The sequence below is a fragment of the Gallinula chloropus genome, assembly GCF_964237585.1.
Source record: "Gallinula chloropus genome assembly, chromosome: 5".
NCBI classification, from domain to species: Eukaryota; Metazoa; Chordata; class Aves; order Gruiformes; family Rallidae; genus Gallinula; species Gallinula chloropus.
Genome location: NC_140090.1, coordinates 32,683,965 through 32,701,705, shown reverse-complemented (window position 1 = coordinate 32,701,705; position 17,741 = coordinate 32,683,965). Strand labels below are relative to the sequence as shown.

General features: G+C 37.6%; 1 protein-coding gene across 2 annotated transcripts in view; it reads left to right on the top strand.

Moving 5' to 3' along the window:
* The window catches only part of NBEAL1 (neurobeachin like 1), an 83,929-nt gene that overhangs the window by 30,119 nt on the left and 36,069 nt on the right, over positions 1 to 17,741 (top strand). The window contains exons 8-18 of one of the 2 annotated variants that reach the window (XM_084265714.1): positions 415 to 721; positions 1,675 to 1,781; positions 5,134 to 5,220; positions 6,663 to 6,746; positions 7,993 to 8,091; positions 8,190 to 8,770; positions 10,784 to 10,916; positions 11,497 to 11,616; positions 12,833 to 13,136; positions 14,039 to 14,124; positions 14,525 to 14,614. In XM_084265714.1, the coding sequence (XP_084121840.1) occupies positions 415 to 721; positions 1,675 to 1,781; positions 5,134 to 5,220; positions 6,663 to 6,746; positions 7,993 to 8,091; positions 8,190 to 8,770; positions 10,784 to 10,916; positions 11,497 to 11,616; positions 12,833 to 13,136; positions 14,039 to 14,124; positions 14,525 to 14,614 (1,998 nt within the window). The remainder of the gene's footprint in view (positions 1 to 414; positions 722 to 1,674; positions 1,782 to 5,133; positions 5,221 to 6,662; positions 6,747 to 7,992; positions 8,092 to 8,189; positions 8,771 to 10,783; positions 10,917 to 11,496; positions 11,617 to 12,832; positions 13,137 to 14,038; positions 14,125 to 14,524; positions 14,615 to 17,741) is intronic. The other variant, XM_084265713.1, reaches the window with a different exon arrangement.

Genomic DNA, 17,741 nt, shown 5'->3' with positions numbered 1-17,741 from the left:
GGTGAGGGTAATGCACTCAGGACCCAGACAAATGTTTAATTATTAAGTTCTTTACAAAAATTTTAAAGTATCATGAATTTCATGATCTAAAATGAAAATTCAAAAGAATGTTGACATACAATTAGCAATTTATCTAGGCTTACCTTGTAAGAGTTTTGAAACATGCATTTAAATTTATATTTTCCTTTTCCCTGTAGGCATCCTCCTTGAAAAAGAAAGGATAGTTAAGGGGACAAAATAGGCTGCATTTCATCTGTAGGCATCAGTGTAATCAAAGTATAATGTTTCATATTTATTTAACAAATCAGGGCATTAACAGATGTAATACTGTGTGATTTAGGTAGCTCAAAACTGCTATTTTGAAGATGATTGTTTTTATTTTTTCCTTAATCTCTTTTTCTCTGTGGGTTTCAGAGGAATGCTCTTCAAGCAGTATCTCCTGCCACCATGGAAGTCTTGATGCGTGTGTTAGCAGACTGTGACAACTGGGATGACAGGAACCCTGAGGAAGTGAGCAGGAAGGCAGAGCTGACCCTGAAGTGCCTGACAGAAGTTGTCCATATCCTTCTAACCAGCAGTTCTGACCAGCGGCAAGTGGAGACAAGTACAATATTGGAGAACTATTTCAAGTTGCTTAATTCAGACCATTCAGCTTTACCTAACGCAAGGCGGTGCAGGCAGTGGGAGAGCAGGTTCATAGCACTGCAGATCCAAATGCTGAGTGAGTACCCAAATGTACAGTTCCTTTAAATATCTCTTGATGATAACTCTGAAGCACGTAATGATTGAACCGTGGTCATAATACAAGTGTTCTACCAAAAAAAGTTCACTTGGTTAGCCAATTGAAAAATTTCAAATGTTTCTTCATTGATATGTCTTTAGATGTATTGTTTAATCACTCACTACAGAAAAAAAAAAACCCCACACCAAAAAAAAAACCAACCAGAAGAAACTGTATTGGATTGCTATAATTTAAACAGCTTGTCCAAGTTCATGGACTGACAGTCTCTGGTTAAAAAAAAAAAACCACCCACAAAACTAAATCATCACTTTTGCTGTGCAACAGTTGACACTCATCGGCACCTTAATAGTAGAATAAGATGGGAGTGGAATAAAATACCCATATAGTGGCTGGTTTGTGGTAGTTCACTTCTCAAATGGTGTTATTGTAAAACATTGGCCAGAAGTGATGGTCTGAAACAGTCATTGACTAAGAATTCAGAATTTGGAGATTTTTTCCATGTTGTTCAGAATGGGAAATAAAATTCTTTTCTCAAATTATTATTGAGGCAAGGAAGAATGCTTACAGTATAAGGCTGCTGTAGAATACAGAGTAATTGCTTGATGGGGAGACAGGTGCTTGCATGCTTTAAGTAAAAGGCGTGCTGCTTGTGTACTCACAACTTAAACAGAGCCCCAAAGCAATCAAAGATACATGGTAGCTGAATTTTTCTGTAGGTATAGTAGGCTACATGATAATGTTTACAGCATCAAAATATTTAGCTTTAGGCCTTGTGCTCTGTGCTTAAAACATCATTCTTGATCAAAGAATTTACAGCATACAGTTTGTTGTGTAATTTCCCCTTCATGTTTATTATGCAATGTGCAGAAAGAATGCTTGATGGATTTGGGAAATGTTTTGTCTTTCATGCCAGTTCTGTTTTAATTTTGTAGATACCATCACAGCCATGTTAGACTGCACAGATAGGCCTGTTCTGCAGGCAATTTTCCTTAACAGTAACTGCTTTGAGCATCTCATTCGACTGTTGCAGAACTGCAAGGTAAATTTTCCCTTATCAGCGTATTTTTAACAAAACCTATCTTGTAATTTTGCAGGTATATTAGTTACCTTTATATCTTCCTTCAGAATTAGATGCAATTTTATACTGTCTGCATAGTGGAAGGAAAACTTTGGATTGTTTAGAGCCACTAATGCCATGAAAAACCTGAAATATCTAAGTTGCACTAATTTATTTATTTTATTCCTAATGAGATAGAGGTATTTCTTGTCTGTCTTGTGGTTAAAGCAATGAGTGCTTGTTTTAAGTCCTGAGCAAAATAGCTTTACTGGCCCTGCTCAAATCTCTAAAATCTGCTAAGGTAGTTACTAGAATCAATCCCCACCCACCCCTTTTTTGGGGTTTTTTTTGAGTTTTTTTTAAAAATGTTCTGTCACTGGATTGCTAGGGAGTCGCTTGCAACTTCTGCCAGATGGAGGTCCGAACTCTAATTTCAGAGGCATGTTTTTCCATTTTACAAAACTTTGCTGGTTTGCCTTTGTGTTTCAAAACATTTGAGTCTTGTATAGCTGGCACAAAAGCTGTTACAAATGTTCTTTGATTGTTGTTCTGTGTAGGATTTAGTGTTTACATAGATGTTAGGTTTTTCATCCCAATCCCAGATGGTCATAATTTGCAAGCTAGTGTCTTCCACTTGCTGCTTTGTAGACTTCCTTTTTTTTGTGGAAAAGAATATAGATATAATGTAAGCCTATGGAATATTTTATTTATCTTTTAGTGACATGTTGGTGAGGTAGCTATTTTGAGCTCTTCTAAAACTAGATAATGTTAGCTGCAGTATGTAATTTGATTCAGATCCTTTTAGATTTTGGATTAGAACATATTTCAGTGCAGTGATATATTAAAAACAATGTGCTTGGATTATGTCATAACTCTAGTTATCATCAGTTGCAGAATGCCGACTGACTTGAAGTTTTTTAAATAGTGTTTGTAGGGTGTTTTTTTTTTTCTGAAGAAGAAACATTGTTTGACATTTCCATTCTCCTCCTGTGTTTGGGAGTTTGTGCCTATTTTTGTACTGACCTTGTACTGTATAAAAAATTTCTTTTTTAGCTGCTTCTTAAGTCATCAGGCAGTGTGATGTTTACCTGTTCATGGAGACTGTAGTTAGAGTGGAATAAACAAATGGTGGAATTTAAGACAGCAGGAACAGCTACTCTATTTTTGCAGCTTGCTCCTTTTATTTTTACTCTGCTTGTATGTGTGTCATAAGATATGCTCTTTTGGGGAGTTTTTTCCTGTGATAGTCTCACAGGCTACTGTGATTGGATATCAGTGCTGCCAGTTTGCTACATATTGGGGGTTTTTTAATCTTTCACAGTGAAAATACATTCAAGGATGAGAAGTGGGGAGAGGGTGGGAGTTAGGAAGGTGTTTTATATTTGTATTTTCCAATATACTGTATCTCTGTTCCTTTTTCAAAGCCAAATAGCGAAGATTGATGTAGCTGTGAAATTAGGCTTCTCCTTATTAGACTCTGGTTTTAAATATTTTTTCTTTACTGATGAAATTCTTGCTACTGGATCCATGAACAAGCTGTGTAAAGCACAGTTCTGCAGCTCTGCAGGTAGTGGGAGTCCAGACACACATCTGAAACTCAGGAAGCTATTGGATGATCTTTTGAAGTGTAAGAAATTTCCATGGAAAGGAAGGGTAAAGAAAATCCATACTATTATTTCTCCTATAGATATCCCTCGAGGTGTTAAGGACATACTTCTAGTTATGCTTCCTAGTCATTTGCAGTACAACAGCCTTATAAAATTTTAATCTTTTTTTCATATTTTACTGGCTTTAAGGCTTATGGGCAAACTCTTCTCTTAACTTTGCTCTAGGGCTAAAGATCTGCCCAAAGGCTTTTCAAAACTGCTTGGTTGAGTTTTGATGATCTGAATGTTGCTTTTTGCCTGTGACATCTGGAAAGAGGGACTGTATTTTCAAGGTATCAGGAGGTGCTTATTCTGTGCTGAGTCATTTAACAAGCTCCTTTCTCAGTCCTGAATCTTTTCCCATTTTTTAAACTCTCCTAGAGGTCAGAATTTGAGCAAAGCACATTGACATCAAGCAGTTTGCCTTGTTAAAAAAATTTAAAACGTCTAAACAGCTTTTAAATAGAAGAATTTAAACTATATGGGCACTGTAATAAAAATCTGTTTCTATATGTTGTGCGTATTATCAGAATTAATAAAAAAATAGGGTTGTTTGGGGGTTTTTTGCATGTCTGCCTTTGCTTCTGTTGAATGTTCCTATTTCCACTTGTTATAAACCCCTGAGGTGTATTATACTGATTCTGCAGTGCTGATGTACTTTCAGAATGAATTGTCTTTCTATGTGCTTTCACACCTATGTAAGTCAAAGTAGTATCTTGATGGTTGTCTTTCTGTTTGCCCTAACATATGGAATTAATTTTCTCAGGCTGTTCTTCAGAGACACTACCTAGGAGATAAGATAAGGGAACAAAATATACAGGGCAGGGAGGAAGAGAACAAATGCTTGGTTTTGGGCCCAGCAAAGGGACCCTTAAAACAGTTTGCTCACTGAATAGAAACATCTCAATAGAATTTAAAAACAGAAGATAAATTTGAGTCCTGATTTAGACTGCAGCTAAACTGCACACAAAGTGACTGCAGTCAATTACGAAGATATTTGGCTGACTTCTAAATTTGCAACTTCAGGAACTGACTTAGAATCTAGCTGCTATACACAGAGCAGTTTCTTAGCTGAAGATGCAATAAAGGTGTATGTTTGACTTAAAGCTATTTACAGTCTGATTCTTAGGATGGCAGCAGAGGTATCTTATCCTTCTTCCTGCCCTAAAGATTGTGTGCCCCAGAATTTCTGCTGCTGTTCAGAGATTGAAATATTCTCTCTAGATATGTTCAGCTTCAACTATGATGAAACCCAAGTTGAAAATGGTGAAATGGCATCATTTCTTTGCAAATGCCCTGCTGTAGTCTTAATTTTTTAAAGTAAAAGTTTGAGAACCTCCTATCATATTGCATATTCTAAATTAAATCAGAGCAGTCACCAGTATAAATTCCAGATGGACTTATTTCCTTGTCACGGCAATTACATAATTTCATTTAAATCTGGGGAGGGAGGGGAAGTGATTACTATTTAGCAAAAATACAATGTAATCTTCAGTACTGTAAGAATTAACAGAGGACCATGTCTCACCAGTGTGAGAACTCTTATTTATTTTTACTACTTTTTTTTACTTCTCTATATTTTTTTCTCTTTTCTTTGTATGTGAGATACAAATTCAAGGCAGCCTCCACAGGTTTGGCTGCAGGTAACGGTTTAATGCAATTATTTCCATTATTCTTGTCTCTAACAGCTGTTTTTAAATGCTAACAATAAAGTGGCAGACAAGAGTGAGAAAGACCTTGCCAACAAATTACTGACAGAAATGAATGAGGACCAGGTACCTACCTAACCTGTATTTTGCTTCAACTGAAGTCAAGACACAATCACAGGAAAACTGATTCCTGTCCTTCACCTTAGCCATCCTCTTTAAGCCTTCTGCAGAAAGAGGAAGTTGTGTTGCTGCACATATCAGTATTTCCTGTTTTTTGAAAATAATTTTTCTGAATAGCAGATTGAATTCAACCTCAGTTTTATTTATCTGTGTCAAATTGCAGACATTTGCAATAGATTTGAGCCTCAGTTGTGCATCTTTTATGGAAAAGGTGAAGTACATGAATGGAATCCAAAGAAATTCTGTCAACTTGGTGGTGATTCTTCCCCTTACCCCCTTTCCCTTTCCTTTCTTCTTTTTTGCTGCTTTGTCTCAGCACTGTGGTGTTTTGGATTCTGGGGCTTTGTTTGTGAATCTCAATGGTTGTATTTGATGTCCTGATTCTTTGCTTGTCATCAAGAACAGATGTTCACAAAACAATGGACAGGCTGAATCAGGGAGGTAGGAATAGCCTGTTGCTTTAATTTTCCCAAAATGTTGTGAAAGTTTCAAACTTTGTATTAATTTTATAGTAGAATGATTTTTTCTGATTAAAAATGCAAAGAAATGCTAAATACAAATGATGGTAATCTACAAATTGTGATTCTAACTAATAGCTTTGGCTTTTTTAGAAACTCAGTGTGACACTAACTGCATGTAAATGTTTCTTCATGTCTAACAGTCTTCTGATTTTTGACACTTCATTTAAAAAATGTCTGATATGCATATAGTACTTCAGAGAGGATGAAACAGTTTGTTTGCTTGCACAGTTTTGCTAAGTAGGGTTACAGATGGATGCAAAATATTGAGCCAACACTTTTGTCCTTCAAACCACTATAGCTATATCAATATAAACAGGAATGATAGGAAAAAAAACTCAAAAGATGACTTGAATTGGAAAAAGAGATGTTGATTAATGCGATGAGACTATGGGTAAGGCAGCCACTTTACTGTGCTGGTATGACTTATCTCTTATAATTTGTGTGTGTGTGTGTTGTGTTGGTGCGTAGGGATTTGGATGAAAAAGAAAGCACTTTATATGGACTGCAGGTGCCTGATTGTCCAGCAGCACACACACACACACTGCAAGAGGTTTCCTAATTGTTTTCCTCCCTCCCGCTTGAGGTTGTCCATTAGCCGCATGAGGAAAACCTGTTTGTCCATCAGAATATTTGAGGTGCAGCGTGTGTTGTGAATGCTTCTCTCCTCTTGCAGTGTGTGGCTGGTTGTCTACTGTTATATATTCTTTGTAGGTCGTGGGGTTATGAAATCTTGACTGGTGGGGAGATGATTTTTTGAAGCATGTTAGCAAACTCTTCATTTCCCTTCTGGCAAGTGGGCACAGTATAGATTTTTGGAGCTGAACTGTCTTTGCTCATTAAGTAGCTTATGTACCTGCTACTTTTTAGGTATTTCAGGGACATCTAGACCGCTTGGCAGTATCAACCATTCAAGCCCTCACAGCAGTAATGCACAAGTCTCCAGCTGCTAAGGTAAGAGGTCTGTTCATAGTATGCTTCTTGATCCTGTTTCAAATTAGTGTTTTTGATCACAATGCCTTGACGAATTTCGCTGAGCAGACTGTAGCTGGGCCTTCCTGCCAGATAGGAATAGCTGATCAGCATTGCTTATCCCTTTGTATGTGTCTAATGGCTGGACACTGAGCCATCTTTCCATCAAAACTGGAAGATCAGCATGTTAATGGCATTTGAAACCTTTGTAAAGAAAGCACATCCTCTGTTGTGACATGAAAATGTGGGGTAGAATTGATGGATTGGAGGAATTTTCAGACAGAAGTTTGTTGTAGTTTTATCGGGGATTTAAATTAACCTGTGATGGAATTGCTGTCAAAAAGGGATGTGGATGCACAGTGGAGTCTAAAGAAAGAACAGGAGTCACCTAACTTGGTTGCCAGTTATAGTACAGTCTGAGTGAGAAAAACCAGGGTCAGTTATGCTCTCCAGGGTGCTACTTGGAGTGCTCACTGACTCAGGAAGGCCTGGGAAGAGTTGCTTGTGGAGGTGGGAACTGGCTGTGATTCACTAAGGGACAATAAAGTTTTCAGTTGTACTTCCACTATGACATATATTGGGGTTTTTTTCCATATTTACTTACACAATCATCTTGCTTTCACTGACAGATGCAGCCTTTTAAAAAAACAAAGTGTCTGTCTTTCAGTGCAGAATACAGTTGGGATTATCCATTCTATATGATGTGTTGGATGTTTTCTAGCAGAATAAACGGGTGCCAGAGCATGGATTTCGGTGCTTGATTAATTTTTTTCTTCATATGAAATCATTTAGTTTTTCTGAAAAACTTCCTTGGAATGCTTTTCTGCTTTTTGAAGTGTTTAGGGTGGGTGGGTTTTAATCAAGCTGGTATAGGAAAATCTTTCGCTCTGAAATTAGTATCTGAATACTTTTAACACTTCTGTAATAATTTCATGCTATAATTTGCATTTAAAACTAAAGCTGTTAGCTTTTTGTGATAGAATTAATATTTTGATTATACCAAGGCAATTATCTTTTATAGGTCATTATTAAAAGATCATTTTGATCTTTTACTTGTTTATCTGTGTGCTGCAGTAAGATCTTTCTCACGTGTAGCATTCTAGAGATAGCACAATGGGCATATTATCAAAAAGAGTTCTTTAGCATTCTAATGATTTTGTGTTAAATTAGACAGGATTTTTTTGGGGTCTATTTTATCTGTTAATGAGACTGAGATTTTTATCCTCAGGAGGTCTTCAAGGAGAGGATTGGTTATGCACACATATATGAGGTACTAAAATCGCTGGGTCAACCCTCACGGGAATTGCTGGAAGAACTCATGAATATGGTGAGATGTGCTAAAATGCTTACATCTTTTAAACAGTACTACTAGCCCTAGATTATTGGATTTTATTGTATTTCACGTCTGAGTTCTCTGTCTTTCAGGCTGTTGAAGGTGACCACATGGCTGTTGGGATGCTAGGCATTAGTAATGTCCAGCCCTTATTGCTGCTTATCCAGTGGCTTCCAGAACTTGAGTCTCACGACCTGCAGATTTTCATCTCAAATTGGTTGAGGCTGATCTGCTGTATTAACAGACAGAGTCGTTCCACGTGCGTCAACGCGAATATGGTCATCCGCATCATCGAGACACTAAATTCCCACTCCGCACTCCATTGCACTTGTGCAGAGAATCTGATTGCGCTTCTGGGCTCTTTGGGGAGTCAGTCAATGGGCTCAGAAGAACTGCTTCAACTGATACGGCTCCTGAGGACTGAGGAACCAAAGCGTGCTCACCCTTACGTTGTTCCAGTGATGCGAGCCATTCTGGCAATGGCCCGGAAGCAGGGCATGGCTTGTGCCTTGCAGTATTTCAACCTGTGCCACAGCATGGCTGGAATTGCTGTCCCATCAATTCATAAGTGGCCAGGCTCTGCGTTTTCTTTCAATGCTTGGCTCTGCCTTGACCAGGACCGGGTGGACCCTAGCACAACTAGCAAAAGTGGCAAGCGGAAGCAACTCTATAGGTATAGTTACTATAACTGCTTCACCAGCACGAATCTAGGTCATCCGTTCCCCCTGGCATATGGTACTCTCTGACATGCTGTACTTCTGCTTATCTTCGTAGAATGCTGCATATAGTGCTGAGTTTGAGAAAGAGAGCAGTTTCATCTGTCACCAGAGCCAAGCTGTGTTACAGAAATAAGCATGTAATTTCTCAGTTACAATATTGCCTTGTCTACGGTTTCAATATCCACAGCTCCAAATTTTGTTAAACCATCAAGCCCCCCCCCCCCCAAAAAAAAACCCCCACCCGAATACAGAACAGCCTTCTCATTTTTTCTGTATGTGTAATGAAATCTTTTCTCTGTATGAGAGGGCAATGAAAAGGGCACCTTCATTTGCTTAAATAAGACATTGATGTGAATGGTTCTTGGTATAATTTAACTTTTTGGGTAGTGATATTGAGCAGCAAACAAAATCTAGAATGAGGGAATGCTCACTGAAGAATCTCTTGCTCCCTTCAGTCCATTTTACTGCACTGGGGTTTCAGGGGAGATGTTGAAGAATGCAATTCCAGTGATAACAGAACTCATATTTTCCAAACCCGTGTGTCGAGCACGTTACTTCTGTTTATTAATAAGCAGTGGTGACAGGTTGAGACCTCTTGGGTTTCTGTGGCTGCCCTGTGTACCTGTGTAGCAGAGCCCTGATGAAGGATGCCACCTGAAGAACCACCACAACTCTGTTCCCAGAGTTCATCAGTGTGTCCCATTAAAGATCTTCAGTAAGCTGTAGTTGCAGAAAACTGGGGTGGTGTTGCACTGCAAAGTTAAGAAACTTCAGTTGAATTTCAGTGTGATGATATTAGACCAACAACTAGCTTTCTATTACCATTTTTAAGACATTATTCTAGTTTTGGGGAGCTAAAATAGTAGTACACTGGAATTAATAAAAAAAAAAAAAGAGGAAATGTTTAAAATTCCAGTTTCAGTTTGACATGCTTAAGCACACACACAACTGAACTAAATCATTAAAGGTTGATCTAACTGCTCTGTTGTAGGACAACTTATATCTATTTAGGCTGTCTGTAATACTCATGCTTTCTGTGCTTGTATGTTTGTGTGTTCCGTTGATAGATACAGGTATTTGGTAGTACAGTAGTTAATGTATCCACTTGAAATAATGGTACCTAAGGGTATAGTAGTTCAGAATTTCTTAAAAAGTGAAAGTTTTCTTGAGGCCAGGCTGTGCTTGCAGGACATATTCGTAGATAGCGGCTTACAGCTGATTTTCTTCATTACATGAGTGAAATAAGATTAACTATGTTTACATTTTCACTAAGATAAGGTTCTTGCTGGTAGATAATTGTAGATAAAAACATTCATGATGATGCTTATTGTATCATCAGAGTTTTAATGCAGATTTCTCTATAACATTAAAGGTGGAGCTTTCTGCACTTTCTAGAAGAGTTCATCCATATGTTGTTTTGGTCTTTAAAATATGTCATATCTCAACAATATATCTGCACTGCAGTACAAAGCAAGGCAAATGGAAGAAGACATATCTACTAATTGTAACAGGAATGTCAGAAATCTGCATGCAATATTGGCGGTTTTACCAGGGGCTGGCGAACACAATTTACTTGATAGAAACCAGCACAGCTTGCAGACCAGTCTCCTCTTAATTACAATATTGGGGCTGCCAGGGACTGTGCAGGCAGGACTTTGTGTGGGGCACACTGAAGCATTACTTGTGTGGACTGACGTTACGTTTTCATGTAATGATGGATGGGTGCAAGATGCTATGAGAGCTTTGTGGATCACCTTTGGCCTGCACGTCCTGTGCCTTGGTGTCCTTTCTTTGAGCCAGTTCTTGGTCCTGTTTTTTGGGTTGTTTTTTTTGGAACAGCCAGCCAGTCACATATTGGACAAGTGACAATAGGCTTTAGTTGGGTCTCTCCCTAATGAACATAGTGTTAGGTGACTGCCAACAGTTTTGGAGTCCTTGATTGTGTGTTGTATTGTCTTTTTCTGTAGCTTTTTTACGGGAAGCGGTATGGGATTTGAAGCCTTTATCACATGCTCTGGAGTATTGGTGGTTGCAGTTTGCACAAAGAGGGAATATGCAACAGTGATGCTGCCTGACCATTGTTTTTTTGACTCTCTCTGGGTAAGATGTGATACTGAAAAACATTTTGGGTAATATAGTACTGTTAGCTCAGAAGTCAAAGGTAATTTTTTTGTTTTACAAATGGTCTATTTTATCTTATTTAAATAATTCATTGCATAAGAACAGAACTAATGTCACATATTGCAAGCAATTTCCATATAGATTATTGTCTTATTGAATTAAATTGTGCCTATTTTATTAGGCATTTGCTATTTGCATGCTTAAAGGTGTTTTAACATGCAGATTTTTTTTTTAGTATTGTAACAAGCATAGGTGCCTGTGGTACTATGTGAATGAATAAAATGTGCTACTATGTTTCTGCCTTGCCCTTTTTTGTTGCTACACTTAAGAACTGATGTGCATTATTGGGTAAGAGCTTTATCTCTTAAAAAAACTGTTTATATGTAAGCTACTTAAAAGTGGAAGTAACTGACAGGCAGACTTATCTTTTTGTCGATGTTTTGGCTTTATTTTCTTAAGGTATTTCTTCACCAAATTAGTAGATATAAGGTAAATATTTCCCTACATTTATTTCACTAATTCTTAATAATGACTTAATTATTCTACATTGTTTAACCAGTACAACATAACCATTGTTCACATGCCTGGAAAGAGGCCCTTTGGTCAGAGCCTTGTGTACATCTACGTCAATGGACAGCAGAAGGTCTCTGCCCCACTTCGATTCCCTGCCATGAATGAAGTAAGATCACCTTCTGAGCCATACCCCTGTTCTGATGAGCTCTCGTAGAACAACATAGCTGGCTTTTTTTATTTGGAAATTGTGTAAGAGTTTAAGATAGCCTAGTGCTTAATAAGCTTCTCTTCAACTTTGGACCATGTCCAGAGTATCAGTTTGGAGTACAATTAACCGTTAATTAATGACTGTTCAGTTACCTCAATATAAAAACAAAACAAAAACTGGATTATCTTGATTAGATTGTGGGGGTTTTCCTCAAAATAATTACCTGACCATTCTGACAAATGTATGAGTAAATTGCAATAGATCACAGCTCTTCCTGTAGGATTTGTATGACAAAACTCAATGAGAAATACTCCCTATTGTTTTCAGCAGTAAGTTTTTTTTTTTTGCTGTATGTACTTTTTGTGTATGTTCCCTTAATTAACCTCATACCTGCCTTGTTAGCTGGATAAACAGATTACATGCAGTTAATCTAACCATTTTGAATGTGGTTTATGTGTTAAAAAGCAAACAGCCCCCCCCCAAATCATATGAGCCATCAAAATGTTTAGTTTTCTTGGTAAGCATTGTCCATTCATTTTCGAACACACATATTTTGTACTGGGCCACAATGCTGAACATTGTTACCTCTCTTCTAAATACTAATTTGATATTTGTGAAGTATGTTGAGTAAAGCTTATGTTGGGCTCAGTCGTAGTAAAATCCTTGTAACACTTGAAAAAATAGTCAATATAACTCCCATTGTGAGACAAAACCCTGGACTTTGCTCGTCTGTAGACTAAGCTTCAAGGAAGCTAAAAATAAGGTGAGCTTCCCATGAGAGCATCTATTTGAGTGGAATAACTGAAATGAGAAATGTACAGTAGCAGATATGCTGGTTCTCTATTCTGAAATACAATCCAGAAGAGGAGTGTTTACCCAGAGTATCTGGAGCACTGTCCTTTCTGGCTTTGCCACTGCTAGAGGTCACACAGTAGTTGAGGTGACTCTTATTTGGAGAAAGGACACTCTTGGCTGTTGTGGAAAGTATATGCTCCCTTTTTGGCCTGCTGTGCTGGATTATTTTTCTAGAGCATAGCAGAACTTGTTGCACTGAATTTATTTAGTTCAGGGTTTCCAGAGATAGTCTTCAGATTTGCTTTGTAAACTGTGAAAAGAGGAGGTTGCATTTACACAATGTGGTTCTGTTTTCTTTCTTCCATGTGTGACTCTCCAGTCTTTTACTTCTTGCTGCATTGGTTCAGCTGGTCAAAGAACAACTACTCCTCCTCCATCTCAGATACCAGATCCGCCTTTTTCCTCCCCTATTATGCCCCATCGGACATCACTTGGGGGCATTCTCTCTACAGGAAGTTGGGGTGGGAAGCTTGGAAAACCAGAGCTCATCACCAAGATGATCTCAGCGGGAACACAGGACAGTGAATGGGGGTGTCCAACATCTTTGGAGGGTCAACTTGGATCAGTTATCATTTTTCATGAAGCACTGCAACCTCCTCAGGTGAAAGCATTATATTTAGCAGGTAAGTGGTGATTGTATTGGTTTTAGTGGAATAAAAGGGATGAGTTATGGACAAGACCCCACTGTGCTTTGTGGTACACAGATACATAATGAATATAATACAATCCAGAAGAATTGTGGAGCTGACCTAAGTGTCAGGGCCTTAAAAGTTTAAAACAGAATGATAAGTAGTTTCTGAAACTTTACTTAAAATATTATGATTCCATAAACTCAACTATTTATATGTAAAATAGGCCTGCCAAAATCAAAATGTGAGGGAACATTTTCAGTTCCTGACTTTTGCAACTGTTTGCCTAAGTGTGAGTTTACAGTGGAGACTCTTAAAATATTGTCCTTTGTTTTGATAGGCCACTTAAAGGTGATTTGTGCTTGAGGATTTTTCCACATGAAGCAATAATTAAGGGGTCATTTTAAAACATTCTGATAACCTTTGCCTTACAGTTCAAGGTGTTAAGTGATTAGGTTCTGTAATGACTTGAAGTTGTTAGGGATTAGCATAAAACCACTTCTATCATTTAAAGGAAATTGGTTGGTTTAGTAATACAAAATATCTGGAAGATTACTCATTTTCTGGACACTTGGGCTTGATGACAGATATTGGTGTCAAATATGAAATAGGAATTTGTGAAGACAGAAACATTAGAGCTGATTGAATGTGTAAAAGATTCTTTGTGTAGTGCAGCTTTTTATCAAGAATTTATCCCTAAGCAGACCCTATGAAATAAATGATTCAAGTCAGAGAGAGTGTTTCAAAGCATTTTTCAAATCAGTGTGGTTCTAAGTGTCATATTTGTTATTGCCACAAAGTTTAGTAGTATAAAATTTGTGGAGGTCAGCATTACTATCCAGTGGACTCTTAAATATGTTATTTATATAAATTATATTTATTTATATTTTTAATAGGTCCAAACTGTTTAACTCCATGGAAGTCTCAAGAAGCTGAAGCAGCAGACCTCCCCAGTAAGGTGCTGCTTCATTATACACCAAAGGTATGAAACAATACATAATTTCTCTTTGATTACACAGTGTGCAGTAATTTCAGTATATATTCTAGATAGCCTTTTTTGTTTTGACATTTCATAAACCAGGTGAGCCTTCCATCTTTACGCTGGGGTTGTTATGGGAAGATCAGGAGCTGTGGGAGTCTTCTTAAAGTGTAGTCATGCTCAGAGATAGTAGGTTTTGTTCTTGTTTGGCAGAAGGACAGAATTATTTTGTACAATTGTGAATATCAAACCTGAGATAACATATGATGGTCCAGGGATTCCAAATTGTTAATATGAACCCAATGGCACTAATTTCCTGAAACCTGTTACAGAAATCTTACGTGTTCACGCATCAATAAGCTGTTTCCTAAATCATATTATAGTCTGTTCATTTGTTTAACAGGCCTGCAGAAACCCAATTTGTCTTGACCTGTCTCCAAATCTTTTACATGGAAGACTAACTGGAAACAAAGTAGTGAACTGGGACATCAAGGTAATGTCTGAAGAAGCCGAACCTGATGTAAATATGAGAGTTGGCTGTATATCTTTATGTGACATTTTGAATGCCTGAAACAATCATCATAATGCAGATGACATTTTGTGGTTACAGTGTGCTTTTGTAATGAGAATTAATGTGTTAATCCTGTACCTGTAGTAGTATTATGTTACATGTATTGAGAACTTAAAAGGACTAGTGCTCTTTAGAGCATTAAGATCTTCTGTGACAGCTGGCTGCTCTTTATAATCTATTCAATGCTTGTTATGTATTGAAAGCATTTTGTCATCTCTAGAAGATGCTGTCATGGGTTTCTTGCAGTCTTAAACTCTGAATGAGATCCAAATTAGTAGGGTTAACACTTGTGAATTTTGCTGTGTTAGTCATGTAATAAAAAGTAAGTTATTGAATTGCAGACCGACTTCAGCAAAAAACAAGGTGTGGAGTTAAAACACTGCAAAAAGTACTAAAAGATTTTGCAGTCCAAAAGCCTCATTTTAGTGGATATTTGGTGTTTTCTCTGAAGTGTTAGAATTTATTCTGTGTCTGCTGTACACTAATTGTTTCATATTTTTTTCCTTATTGTTGAATACATTGGGGTATCTGATTCTTACAGGCTATGCAAATTGTCTTTGTTTAATTTTCACTAGCAGTTGTAAACACAGCGATATTCTATATTAGTACTGGAGCTTAATATTTAATACCTTTTTGCTAAAGTGTTTTCTAGTCTCCTGCTGAGGTATTGTATTATAGCAGAACTGTCTGTATTTGGTGTTCTTAACCAAAACATAATGTCCTTAAGTTTTTATTTGGTTCATCAGTTAAATTCTTAGTCTCGTGACACTGACAGTTCAGATCTGACTTTATACTATGGAATTAAAACTGACAATTTTGTCAGTGCTGCCAGTGAGATTTAGTATTAGCCTTGGTGCTCCATTTTGGCAAGTTAGATGTACATTAGGTGGTTCTGTGTAAAATAGCATATGCTTCTCTGCTTGATGGTTCATGGGGAGGAGGAGGAGGAAACCCTGAAATTCACACCAGCTTAATAAATATTTTTGTGTGCTTAATTGTTCCCTGGTCACTAACACACATTAGTATCAAAAGTCAAAGCCAGGCTTATCTCTGCATGAGGAAGTCAAGTTATTGACGGTATCAGAGTTTGATCAAGAAACAGTGAAGTAAATAAGGATTTATTTGTTTTAGATAAAATACATCCAGTTCTGGTTTATAGACAGAGTCTTTGGTGAAGGACTTTCAGCTTTGAGGGGAAAAAAATAAAATCCGAAACCTGAGTATAGAAAACTTGTCGCTCGAATACCAAATCTTGATTTGTCATCAGGAAAAATGTATGAAACAAATACAAACAGGGTTTCTTTTTTATGAACAGTGATCAGTCAACTGTGGTAGCAAACTAAATAAGGCAGTATCTGTGGGGACAGGACAAGGGGCAATGGCTGCAAGTTGGAGCACAGGAAGTTCCACACCAACATGCGGAAAAACTTTTTCACAGTGAGGGTGACAGAGCCCTGGGACAGGCTGCCCAGGGAGGTGGTGGAGTCTCCATCTCTGGAGATATTCAAGACCAGTCTGGACACATATCTGAGTGATATGTCCTAGGGAGCTGCTTTGGCAGGGGGGTTGGACCTGATGATCTCTCGAGGTCCCTTCCAACCCCTACAATTCTATGATTCTATGATCTTTGGAGCTGTACTGTACGTATGCTGACTTGTGGGGAATTAATATTCAGAAAATTCAGACCCTTGCTAGTTTATTTTGCTCAGTTTGAAAACTATTCATAGTTATTAATAGTTTGAAAATGGTTTCATCTTCCCCGGTAGTGGGAAGGGTGGTGGGTGAGGAATGTTTACTTCTCTAGCTTTATGGAAAGGCATATTTTGAGTGCAAGTTTTAGGAGAATCATTCATTAACAAACATGATGGGGTTTAGCACCCTCTTGAGGTCTTCCTGTAGAGTGAGGAAAAAAAACAGGAGCTGGTGAGGAGCTTATGAGAAGATAGGTACAGCCTGGAAGGAGCTACAGTTACTAATGTTCAGACAAATCCTGTTTTTCAGCTGTGAATTTATTTGTTTCCAAAAGCTGCAGGTCTGTGGTCTCTCTTGCTTTGCTCCATAAACATAGAAATCCTCATCCATAAGATAAATGTTGTGGATTTAAAAGACTTTCTTAGTTTAACTGTTTTGTTTTGATAAGTGTGGACTGGATAGGGGATATCATAAATACACATGGAGCAGAGTGACAATTGAAAAAGTAGAAAATGATGGAGAAAAGGATGGTTTTCTCTACTTCTCCCCAATGTTTGCAACTGGGAAGGTAGAGTGGTATCCCATGTTAATAGACAGGCTTGTAGGATATTGGGTTTTTTGGCTGTTAACATTTTGCTACGCAATTGTTTTTATTGGACTAACCTGGACAACTTGACTACGTTTCTCTGGCTAGCTTGCTGAGATTTCTAAGTGGCACTGTGAATCACTACTACAGATCTTGTGATGTGAATGTGTTACACCTTACTACAAGAATCTTTGTTCCAAAGTCTTATGCTATGCATGCTTGTGAGGAAAAAAGGGGGCTTAGGAGACTTGATTCTTAAAAAAGGGGTTAGAATTGAGCGATGTGAAAAGTTGCTTTTTTAAAAAAAAAATCTATTAATTTAACTCCCTGAATTTGAAAACTTGCAGGAATATGATTAAAGAACAGAATTGTATAATCTTGTATAATCTTTCCTTACTGCTTGCTGCAAGTCTCTTAGAAATTAGAAGAATGTGGGTTTCGTGTTTTTCAAATGTATTTAGCAGATTATTTCTAAGATTTGTATCTTTTGGTTTTCCATGTTTATGTGGAGAGAGGAGGTCAGAGGTGTAAAAATGCACCTTCAAAACGAGCTGAAGAACAGTGATGGTGTTAAACACAGTCTTTTGAACTGGGCTCAAAGTGGCTTGTGAAACATTCCGATTAACAGAATCACAGAATCGTAGGGGTTGGAAGGGATCTCGAGAGATCATCGGGTCCAACCCCCATGCCAAACCATGTTAATATATATATATATATATTTATATATATATAAATGGACTGTATCAATGAAGAAGCGCAAAGTTTCTCCTA